Source organism: Musca vetustissima, unplaced genomic scaffold (assembly GCF_032173495.1).
Source record: "Musca vetustissima isolate MV318-11 ecotype Yass unplaced genomic scaffold, APGP_CSIRO_Mvet_v1 utg22496, whole genome shotgun sequence".
NCBI classification, from domain to species: domain Eukaryota; kingdom Metazoa; phylum Arthropoda; class Insecta; order Diptera; family Muscidae; genus Musca; species Musca vetustissima.
The window spans coordinates 128,143-141,245 of NW_026880323.1; the positions used below are offsets into that span (position 1 = coordinate 128,143).

At 33.7% G+C, this 13,103-nt stretch overlaps 1 protein-coding gene across 1 annotated transcript; it reads right to left on the reverse strand.

Moving 5' to 3' along the window:
• Positions 1-9,905: 9,905 nt before the first annotated feature.
• LOC133325899 (farnesol dehydrogenase-like) lies at positions 9,906-13,103 on the reverse strand. The gene is made up of 2 exons (XM_061534599.1): positions 12,491-13,103; positions 9,906-10,082 (listed from the first exon to the last, which is right to left on the reverse strand). The coding sequence occupies exons 1-2, from the start codon at positions 13,091-13,093 to the stop codon at positions 9,906-9,908; spliced, it is 780 nt and encodes a 259-aa protein (XP_061390583.1). The 5' UTR covers positions 13,094-13,103.

Consider the following 13,103-nt stretch of genomic DNA (forward strand, 5'->3'; position numbering starts at 1 on the left):
GTATTTAGTTTTGGTGTAAAAAATATTTAATTACAATATTTTAAAATAAAACACATTTTATAGTAATTGAATTCTAATCTCTTTCAGAATTGTTGCAATGTTAAAAAAAAAATTTTGAAGTGTCTCGAGGTAAGTCGGAATAATTTTTATACTTGATTCCGTAGATAGACGTTTTTTAATTATTTTAAAATTCACTTCTATCAAAATCATTCTGTTAGTTCCTAGAAGGATCATTGAAATGTTAAAAAATTACCGAAGAAACATATCCATAAGAGCTATCAATAAACTTCATATTTGAACCTCGTTCTTTACATTCTCTCGTAACTTAGCAAATAAGAATCACCATTTCCATTCGTTTTGTTGTTCTTCAAATTCCGTGATTCCATTTAACTTCCACATATGTGGATGTGACTAAATCAATTTCAAGGCCACAATGGACTAACATTCATTATTTACTATTTGAACACAAAACACGACCAGCTGGTATCACATCGGGAGCAGCAGCACCATCACCACTACTACCAGCATGTCTTTACAATGGCAAAAGAAAACAAAACAACGGATGATGATAAGTCGAATGCCATACTTGAGAATGATTGCAGGCTCTTGGTGTGGTACGATAGATTGGCCACAATATACTCACCATGTATTGTCTATGTTTATATTGAATTCGTGGTTAGTCGTTCATTTTGATTGGTGTCGTTCATTTTGATTGGTAAACGAAGTAGTTAACTATATGAATTCAATTTCCGATGAAAGGAAACTATTTTCTATTTTAAAGGATATTTTTGAAGTAGTTTTAAAAAAAGCTATCATTTTATTTTTTTAAGAATATTTTTTCAACGATTATCACAGCCATATAGGCGTGGATTTTTTAAAGGATATTTTTCAACGATTATCACAGGCGTGGAATTTTTAAGGAATATTTTTTCAACGATTATCACAGGCGTAGATTTTTTAATGAATATTTTTTCAACGATTTTCACAGCCGTGAATATTTTTCAAGGATTATCACTGCCATAGGCGTGGCTTTTTTAAAGAATGCTACTACTGCCACATTTTCAAGGATTATCACCGCCATAGACGTGGCTTTTTTAAAGAATATTTTTTCAAGGATTATCACTGACATAGGCGTGGGTTTTTTAAAGCATATTTTTCAAGGATTATCCCTACCATATTTTTCAAGGATTATTACTGCCATAGACGTGTTTTTTAAAGGACATTTTTCAAGGGTTATCACTGCCATAGGCGTGGCTTTTTTAAATAATATTTTTCAAGGATTATCACTGCCATAGTCGTGTTTTTTAAAAGGATTGTCACTGCCATAGTGATAATCCTTTTAAAAAACCTTTTTAAATAATATTTTTAAAGGATTATCACTACCATAGGCGTCGTTTTTTAAAGAATATTTTTCAAGGATTATCACTGCCATAGACTTGGCTTTTTTTCAGAATATTTTTCAAGGATTATCCCTGCCACATTTTTCAAGGATGATCACTGCCATAGACGTGGACTTTTTAAAGAATATTTTTCAAAGATTATCCCTGCAATATTTTTCAAGGATTTTCACTGCCATAGGCTTGGGTTTTTTAAAGGATATTTTCCAAGGATTATCACTGCCATAGGCGTGGTTTTTTAATGAATATTTTCCAAGGATTATCACTGCCATAGGCGTAGCTTTTTTAAAGAATATTTTTCAAGGATTATCAATGCCATGTTTTTGAAGGATTATCACTACCATAGACGTGGCAATTTTAAAGAAGGATTATCACTGCCATGTTTTTCAAGGTTTATCACTGCTACAGGCGTGGCTTTTTTAACGAATATTTTTCAAGGATTATCACTGCCATAGGCGTGGCTTTTTAAAGAATATTTTTCAATGATTATCATTGTCATATTTTCAAGGATTATCACTGCCATATGCGTGTTTATTTTTAATGAATATTTTTTCAAGGATTTTCACTGTGTGTTTTTTTAAAGGATATGTTTCAAGGAGTTTCACTGCCGTAGGCGTGGTTTTTTTAAAGGATATGTTTCAAGGATTTTCACTGCCATAGGAGTGTTTTTTAAAGAGTATTTTTCAAGGATTTTCATTGCCATAGGCGTGTTTTTTTTAAAGGATATGTTTCAAGGATTTTCTTTTTCTAGGACTTTAACAGCTTTAAGAGTGGAGTTTTAGAGAATATTTTTTTTTTTGGTTTGAATTTTGTTATGAATAATGGAAAGTGTTGTTTTCTGAATATATTTTTGTTTGTAGAAGTGCCTTCTATTGTTTCCTAAATATCCTCTGAATAATAAGAGATGTGTGATTCTCTTTATTTTAGTAGAAAAATACCACGTCAAATATGTTCGGTGTTTGGTGGGTCTGGTTTAAATCAAACGCATTTGTTTCGAAATATATTTCCATATATCAAATTTACTTGATGTAATTTATCATCTCCCCAGGATATTCACATTATATAATTCTATTCAGCTTAACTCTCGATTTTGTTGCGGTTGATTTTTGCCGCATTTGAACACAAGTAACTCACGTGCTGCGCTGTTCATTGCCTATTATTATTATGATTCCAAAATAATGGAATATGATTTAGGTTAATCTAGATAATTTAATATACTAAATGTGGTTCTATGTGCGATTGCCGTCACACACACGTACGCACACATTTACATGATGATATATTTAGAACTGCGAGTCTAAAAACCCCCAAAAATGTTAACCTTTATCACACAGACACACAAAAATTTGCTGAGGTAATAAATATAAAAAATGAATAAGAGAAATCCGCATTATGTAGATTTTGTTGGTTGTATTTGTAAGGAGTGTGTGAGTTAAACGAGGCGTGGGATACAATTTGGGGTTGTTGAGTTATGATATTACTCAAATCCCTCACGTATGCGGTGAAGGTTGGCCCTATTTGATGGTAATGTTTGATGACTTGTGCAGAGGCCAAAATACTCAAATTTGTTTGCTCAGACCACAGGGACCCAAATCTGCTCCGAGGGTAATAGCGGTACAAAAAATATTGACTCGTGATGAAAACCAAAGCTAAGTCGTACGAAAGGATGCTGTGATCTGATGCACGATCGATACATTGGGTACCAAGTTCTGTCGAACATAAGGTTTTTACCAATTATAGGGGCATTGGGCGTCTTGAGTGCTTTCCAAAGGGTCATAGGCCAATAACAAATATTACATCGTTTTTGCGCAGCACAAATTACCAAAAAAGCCGGCTTTTAATAAAACTGTTTATCAAAACCCCTGTATTCCTGCCCAGAGTCTTCTTTTGTCATTATTGATATCTAATTTTCCCCCGCCAATATTTAATAAATATCCTTAATTGTTTAGACTCTCCGTCAAATATTTTTCCAACAAATCCCCATAGACGGTTTATTGCCAATGAATTTGTTTTTCCCCTCATATTTCTATCTCACCCATATCATAAAACACTCTCACACATACTTCAATACGGTGTTCATTCACGGCAATTTTACTTCATTATCAGGTCAGGGTGTAACATAGGCTACAAAAAAATACAAACGAGATAGCTGAAGTAGGTCTCTGTAAGGCACTGCGATAAAAGTGTGCCTTTGTTGAAAAATTATTTGGAGCATTGCTATGTTATTGGCTGCGACAGCGCATAGATGAGGAGGTCGGTCCTTATTAGATATGCAAAGTAAGTACACATATTTTCGGTGAAATCTTATGGGCTACAAATGAATTCGGTTAAGCCCTAAGGTTAAGTGTGAAGAAACTTTACAACACAACGTGAATAATTTCGGCGTCTATTCAAGAGTGTTGGTTGGCATAATGGGTGTGTGTTCGTAATAGAATTCAGGTTCAGGCCTACGTACGGTATGTGTGTTGGTATGTAGGTGAACATTATATATCCTGGCAAAAAGTTCACCCAAATTGTGCTTAAAGTCATTTATGATACAAAAGTAAAAGCTAAACAATATAAAGTCTTTGAAAAATCTTAATTTTATTTCCTATGTTTGGAAAAAGTTAACAGTTAAGAGGGTTTATTTTCTTATCAAGGTGAGAACAGTTACTAATGTTCCGTTTACTTATCTAACTTCAATGTTGTGTTTGTAGTGTTTTTTTGCTGTTGTTGTTTTTTCCGTGCTGCGCCAAATTGCAGTTCATGTTTTTCTTTCTATTATTCCCTCCAACTTCAATGTTGGGTTTTGTAGTGTTTTTTTGCTGTTGTTTTTTTTTTCGTGCTGCGCCAAACTGCAGTTCATGTTTTTCTTTCTATTATTCCCTACGGTTTCACGCGTTCACACCTCTAATTTCCGTTCGCTGCTGTACTGCAAATTCTTGCTTAATTTAAATGTCATGCAACAGCCAAAACATCCGACGTGAGTTGGATTTTACTGGGGTTTCCACGAAATAAAAACCTAGTTAAACAAGTGGAAAATTAATTTTTAAATTTGTTTGCTTTGGACTTGCTGCTGCAACTCGAAATGTTTTGTTAGCGTTTACTGGCACAATTTCCGGCACATGTTCGGTAATAAATTTTAAGTTAGAACTTTTGATAACACTGAACATAAGGGTGAAATAAATTATGGTTATGGCATTTTTGTGGAATATCAATAGAATAAAGAAGGGGTTCTTTCAGTTAATCTGCAGGGTACATACCATAACTGAAATGTACACTGTGGTACAGGGTATAATGTCATTGTTTTATAATTGTTGAAGTTATTACAATTTATGTTTAAAATTTTAAGGAATCTCATTTTTTTTTAAATTATAGCCAATAAATACATATATTTTTATCCTATTCGTATGAGCATTGAAATACAATTCCATTACTTATACGTATGAGTATTGTAATAAGATGCCATTACTTATACGTATGAGTATTGCAATAAGATCCCATTACTTATATGTATGAATATTGCAAAAAGATTCCATTACTTATACGTATGAGTATTGCAAAAAGATTCCATTACTTATACGTATGAGTATTGTAATAAGATTCCATTACTCATACGTTGAGCAGTTTTGGTCATGGAAATATTCTTTAAAAAATCCAAGCCTATGGAGCAGATAGTCCTTGAAAAATATGATTTAAAAAATCCAAGCCTATGGCTGTGATAAACCTTTGAAAAAATATTCTTTAAAAAATCCACGACTATGACTGTAATAATCCATGGAAAAATATTCTTAAAAATATCCACGCCTATGGCTGTGATAATCCTTTGAAAAATATTCTTTAAAAAACCATTATGGCTGTAATAATCCTTGGAAAAATATTCTTTAAAAACCTATATGGCTCTGATAATCGTTGAAAAAATATTCTTTAAAAAATCCACGCCTATATGGCTGTGATAATCGTTGAAAAAAATATTCTTTAAAAAATCCACGCCTATATGGCTGTGATAATCGTTGAAAAATATTCTTTAAAAAATCCACGCCTATATGGCTGTGATAATCGTTAAAAAAATATTCTTTAAAAAATCCACGCCTATATGGCTGTGATAATCGTTGAAAAATATTCTTTAAAAAATCCACGCCTATATGGCTGTGATAATCGTTGAAAAAATATTCTTTAAAAAATCCACGCCTATATGGCTGTGATAATCGTTGAAAAAATATTCTTTAAAAAATCCACGCCTATATGGCTGTGATAATCGTTGAAAAATATTCTTTAAAAAATCCACGCCTATATGGCTGTGATAATCGTTGAAAAAATATTCTTTAAAAAATCCACGCCTATATGGCTGTGATAATCGTTGAAAAAATATTCTTTAAAAAATCCACGCCTATATGGCTGTGATAATCGTTGAAAAAATATTCTTTAAAAAATCCACGCCTATATGGCTGTGATAATCGTTGAAAATATATTCTTTAAAAAATCCACGCCTATATGGCTGTGATAATCGTTGAAAAATATTCTTTAAAAAATCCACGCCTATGGCTGTGATAATCCTTGGAAAAATATTCGTTAAAAAACCTATATGGCTGTGATAATCGTTGAAAAAATATTCTTTAAAAAATCCACGCCTATATGGCTGTGATAATCGTTGAAAAAATATTCTTTAAAAAATCCACGCCTATAGCTCTGATAATTGTTAAAAAAATATTCTTTAACAAATCCACGCCTATAGCTCTGATAATTGTTGAAAAAATATTCTTTAAAAAATCTATATGGCTGTGATAACGAAAATATATTCTTTAAAAAATCCACGCCTATATGGCTGTGATAATCGTTGAAAGATATTCTTTAAAAAATCCACGCCTATATGGCTGTGATAATCGTTGAAATATATTCTTTAAAAAATCCACGCCTATATGTGATAATCGTTGAAAAAAAATATTCTTTAAAAAATCCACGCCTATATGGCTGTGATAATCGTGATGCCCTAAAAATCAATAATTTATATTCACCTTTGCAGAAAGAACATTCCTGTAACACCGTTTACGAGGAGATTATTAGCCGAAGCTCTCTGTCATCTCATACGAAATCCAAAGGTCTACAATTATAATCCTTGCTACTTTATGTGAGTGACTGTGCTTATTTAACACTTGGAATTTTATCTACGCAGTGGCATTCGCAAAAGACAGTGTTGTTGCTGTTATGAAATGGGCGGAAGGAAATCAAAGAAGGCCAAAAAGAAAATTCCTGATATGTAGCGGTGATTAAAACCAGTTAAATCAGACACACAAGATAAAAACTTTCGGAGAAAAGCAGGCGGTGGAAAAAATAAGGTTATAAATTATATAGAACATTCACCATAGAAGAATATGGTGGACTCCAGCACTACGAATATTTAATTTAATAGGAACAACATTTATATTCCAACTACCCATTTTAGAGCAAATTTGAGATAATTCACTTTGTATTTCATACGATAATCTGAGGATATTACAAACATATATATGTGAATAAGTGTGCACACATATAACACCGGAAAACTCAATTTGTACTTTTTTACCCTTCTATCGGCCATAAAAAGTCACCTGCAAAAAGGGAACTGCAGATGTTGGAATGCAGTTTGAAAATGACACAGACAACAACAGAAAAACTCAACTTAAGCCCGGAAACGAAAACGTGCACTATCGAAAAAAAGGATTGACTCGGCTGGCTGACTGGCTGTTTAACAGCGAAAGCTCACCTGCCGACACTTCAGTTACACAGAAACGGAAATCATTGTTAAGTTTAACATTGGCAGCCAACTGGAACGGCAACGATGAATGCAATGATGAAGAATGGAAGACACTTGTGTAAATAATGGCCAACGAAGTGTTGGTATAATCGCCAGTAGGATTCCATTCTTGGGTAAAAGGGTTTTTTTATTTAATTTGCTTGTGTGTGTGTGCAATAGTAATGGCAATTTCGAACACAAAATGAGGATGGAAAATTGCGAAGTAAGAGAAAACATTAAACTATTTGCAAAAAAAAGGCTAAAGTCAATACTAGCTAAAGGCAAATCACGAACAAAGTTTGAGTTTTTCTGTTGAAAACTAATTTTGAAGTGATTTAGCAAAAATTTACAAACTTCAGCAAAAAAGCGCAATTGTTTAAATTTTAGGTTATTTTTTCTGTTGAAAAGGGAAACAGGGCAATTAAATGGAAAGCTTTTTCAAAAAGAATTATCACTGCCAAAGACGTGGATTTATTAGAGAATATTTTTCAAGGATTATCACAGTTATAGGCGTGGATTTTTTAAGGAATATTTTTTCAACGATTATCACAGCCATAGGCTGGATTTTTATACCCTTCACCACACTGTGGTACAGGGTATTATGTCTTTGTGCATATGTTTGTAACAGGCAAAAGGAAACGAGATAGACACATGGTTTCTTTTGAGAATATGCATAGAATCACTTTCTAAATCGATTTATGCATGTCCGTCCGTCCGTCCGTCTGTCCGTCTGTCCATGTTAAATTGTGAACAATGTACAGGTCGCATTTATGATTCGAATTGGATGAAATTTGGCATAGGTCACTTATTCGGCCCAAGAACGAACCTTATTGAAATTGGGAAAATCGGTTCAGATTAAGATATAGCTCCCATATATATATATTTAACCGATTTAATGTAAACGGTCCCTATATAACTTTCGATTTGCACGAAATTTGGTACAGCCTAATCATTTAGGTCTAGAATGATGTCTGCCAAGTTTCGTGAAAATCGGTCCAGATTTAGATATAGCTCCCATATATATATTTAACCGATTTAATGTAAACGGTCCCTATATAACTTTCGATTTGAACGAAATTTGGTACAGCCTAATCATTTAGGTCTAGAATATATATCTTTCGATTAGCACGAAATGTGGTATAGCCTAATCATTTAGGTCTAGAATGATGTTTGCCAAGTTTCGAGAAAATTGGTCCAGATTTAGATATAGCTCCCATATATAGTTTCGTCCGATCTCATGTAAATGGTGCCCCAAAGTTCCTATATATCTTTCGATTTGCACGAAATTTGGCAAATGGATAGATCTAGGTAGATTCACATTTAGATAAATATCACATATTTTATTTCATCTAATTTCATATTAATAGTCTTGTTTAATATACCCATAGTGGTGAAGGGTATCATATAGTCGGCCCCGTCCGACTTTCCTTACTGGTTTAAAGAATATTTTTGTAAGGATTATCTCAGCTATAGGTGTGGATTTTTATACCATACACAACTATGTTGTCAGGGTATAATAGCTTTGTGCAGCCGCAAGAGTTTGTAACACCGCGAAATATTGTTCCCACCTTCCGTCCATTATAATTTGTAAACACGATACTGGCCACCGTTATGGACTAATCTTCACGAAATTTTGCATGTAGGATGGGTTCTGGCCAATGAAGACCCCTATTGTTTTTGGTAAATATCGGTTAATATTTAGGTGATGAAATGGACCAAAAACTTTATTTTGGTCTGATTTTCTGGTCGCTACAGAGGCCACAATAATGACCAGAACATCGTGAATTTTTCCATGGAGAAGGGGATCAGGCCAAGGAATAAGTATGCCTGTTTTTATAAAGATCGATACCAATTTTATTGTCATATGTACTCGGATGTGGGAGATACACTTAAATATTTACAGGTGCTTACGTATTCATATATTATTTAGTAAGCCATTACACTACTAGATGGCGGATGATCAGATATATTTATTGGGATAAAGTGGACCGAAAACTTAAGTTTTTGTGTTTTTCGAGTCGATCTATAGGTCACAATTGAAAGCCGAACAACACAACCCACAGTGAATTGAATCTGGACATGTAATTAGAAGGATTGTACTTAATATTAGTAATATTTGTTGACCTCTAGTCGACTACACTTCTCCGCTCACTGATTTAAAGATTATTAGATTTTTAAGAAAAGCAACAACAAGGAATTAATAAAGAAGTAATTAATAAAATAGTATTAAATTTGTCGAAGAAAACTTCATGTTCGTTTTGCGCATTTTTTGTGGCTTCACAAATTGCCATATGATAAAAACCATAAATTCGTCATACCATTTTTTCTCACCATCAACTGACCATGACACTTACTCGGAACTTCAAACATGTTGAAGGACACTCACAAACGTTTTGCGTCAATGCCAATATATAAGAAAAACACATTCACCCACACAACTTGAAATACGCATAACAATAATATTAATTGCAGATATTCCCAGTAGTCATCCAAAATGACCATTAATAAAATAATTATGAAGAAGAGGAAGATGTGTGCTCGGCTAAATGACTAAACCAATTTCATTTCGGCCACATATTTTGTTGTTATATTAATGGAAACTTCCTTGTCATGATGGGTTGTCTGCAAATAATTGCTTTTTAATATCGATATTATGTTCGATACATAAATAAGTTTGAAAAAAACACACACACACAAATTAATCTAAGATTAAAAATCCATGTATTTATTATTTACATTATTTAAGAACGTATTCTTTAAACCATTTCCCCTACAGGTTTAATTGTCATTTCATGAATTTGGACATGTGGTGGTGTGGATAGAGTGTACAAAATTGCATTGGATATATCGTGAGCATCCAGGAAGCATTCTCCCAAAAGTTTTCTTGTATTATCGCTAATAATTTCTGTATTAACAGCACCGGGACTAATGCTCTGTAAAAGAAAAGAAAAATAAAATCAAATTAGTTTTTAAGATTATTACAGCTATAAACGTGTGTTTTGGAAAAATATTTTTTATGAATATTTTTTAAGGGCTATAAAGCTATAATTGTGGATTTTTTTTATAAATAGTTTTTCATCGTTAAAATTGTGATTTTTAAGATAATTTGTATTTTTGCAAAGGCCTACAATTTTAACTCTAGATTGCCGAAGGAGGTCATTTTGACCGCTTTTCAATTTCAAGTACAAAAACAAGTGTGTATATTATGACACAGTTTTTTTTAAAATTTGGTGACTTTTTTATAATAAACGTAATTCTGTGTTGTACAAAAAGTCACCAAATTTAAAAAAGCGTCATTATATGCACAGTTGTTTTTATACATGAAATTGAAAAGCGGTCAAAATGACCGCCTTCGGCAATCTAGTGTTAAACATAATTTATAAATTATAAACTTATCAACGATTTTCGTGGCTACCTGGTATATTTACCTGGTGTATTTTTATACCCTACACAACTATGTTGTCAGGGTGTTATAGCTTTGTGCAGCCCCAAAAGTCTGTAACCCCGCGAAATGTTGGTCCTAGACCCACCTTTAAGTATACCGATGGTCGTATCTCGACTAGCTGAGTCGATCTAGAGATGTGTGTCCGTCCGTCCGTCTGTCCATTATAATTTGTAAACACGATACAGGCCACAGTTATGGATCAATCTTCACGAAATTTTGCATGTAGAATGGGTTCTGGCCAATGATCGGTTAATATTTAGGGGATGAAATGGACCCAATACATAATTTTTGTCGTTTTTTCTGGTCGCTCCAGAGGCCGCAATTATGGCCCAAATATCTTGAATTTTTACTTGAGAAGGAGATTGGACCAAAGAAAAAGCCTGTTTTGATAAATATCGGGTTAAATGGACCCTGACTTTTGTGTGAAAAATTACAAAATTTGTATTCTATAGCGTATATATTTACTCCTGAAGGACATAGAGTCGAGAAGTTGATAGTATATCCAAGAGGAGTGGTTGGCTTTTAAATTGATGCCAATTATATTGTCGTATGTACTCGGATGTGGGAGTTACACGTAAATATTTACAGGTGCTTACGTATTCAGATATTATTTAATAAACCATTAACACACTAGTGGGCGGAAATACAGCGCTGATCGCTTTGAAATGTTTCATGAGGTTCCAGTTATGGTCAAGTACAACGCCTATATTTTTCGTTGATGATCAGATAATAATATTGGGATAAAGTGGACCAAAAACTTATTTTTTGTGTTTTTTTTTCGATTCAATCTATAGGTTGCAATTATAAGCCGGACATCACAACACAACCCACGGTGAATGGAATATGGACAAGTAATTAGAAGGACTCTACTGAATATTAGTAATATTCGGAAAATATGTCAATGTAAGGAAGAGGTCCTGTTGACCTCTAATCGGGAAAGAGGGTGCAACTCACGAAATATTGCCCGAATATTGCCTAGAGGACCGAATTCGGAGTAGATATAATCATCTTTTGCTAATGCTTCCATATAATGGTACCTCTTGATTTTCGGTATTTGATTCCAATTAGGTTCTAATTGGGTATCAAATCTTCCTGCTAAAAATGATTAATATTGGTCAAATTTTTTGCGTAGCTCCCATATTACGATACCCACTCGATTTCTTTGTTTTGAGGATTTTGGACAGTTTTTTAACCAATTATAACGAGAATGCACGAGGTGGCACTCTGATACGGCAAACATTTGCCTCATCGAAATATTGATTTCATATCCCATGTTTGTTTGGACCAAATCCGTTTCAGACAATTTGGAGTCGATTTACAAATGTCCGTCCGTCTGAATGGCATGTGCGAACGATAGCTCTCGAAGGGAGTAACCGATTTCATCCAAACTTTGATCATTGTAATATTTCATCAAAACTTAGTTTAAGTTCGAAGAGAGGGAATATCAAACAACTCCCACAAAATGGTTAAATTTTCCTAAAAATTAATTTAAAATATCATGCGAACGGACTTTGTATGTCAAGCCCGAAGATTTTCAATATTTATAAATTTAATATCAGGCTTACTGGTTAAAGAATGTTTTATGTCTTTTTATATTTTTGTCAGGGATCATTGAATAATTTTATTAATCTTTTTTAGGATTATCACATCTAGAATGTCTTCTGGGAATTATATGAAACTGTGCCATTTTAAAAACACGTTCAATGCAAAGGTACAACCTCAATTTTTATGATGACATATGTTTTCGGATATGAGAGAATCACATAAAATACGAAGCGTTAACGGTGAGGGCAGCGTCTCTCCATACTGCTTACAACACACATTATCTCATAATTGAAAACTGTATGCTTAATCTATGTATAACATTATCTTCAATTTTTTTTATTTTCAACTTACTGTAATTTTCACTTTAGTACCCAAACCGCTGAATTCTTGACGATACATTTCAGTTAAAGCGGTAACAGCATGTTTCGATGGTGCATAGATGTTAGATGCAGGCAACCGACCGAAAGAACCAGGCACTTTATGACCCAAAATACTATTGATTAGAATAACATGGCCATCGACATTACGTTCCTTCATCGATTTGAAGGCACGCTGAGTACAATAGATAATGCCCATAACATTGGTTTGCAAAGTATTTTGTATCGACACTGGATCCATTGTCACCAATTGACCTTCCACGGTACAGCCAGCATTATTAATCAAAATATCTATGCCACCAAATTTGGCAATAATTTCATCGAATGCCTTATTGACCGATTCCAATTTGGAGACATCACATTCGATGGCGGTTAAAAGCGATTGCTGTTCTTTTGGTAAACTGGCAATGATTTCTTCAACACGATTCTTACGTCTAGCCAATGCCACCACTTTAACACCGGCAGCAACTAAATCCTTGGCTGCAGCAGCACCAATACCCGAACTAGCACCGGTCACAACAGCTACTTTATTTTGCCAACGTTCCATATTGAATAATTTTTGCGAACTAACAACCATCGGCTGGTTG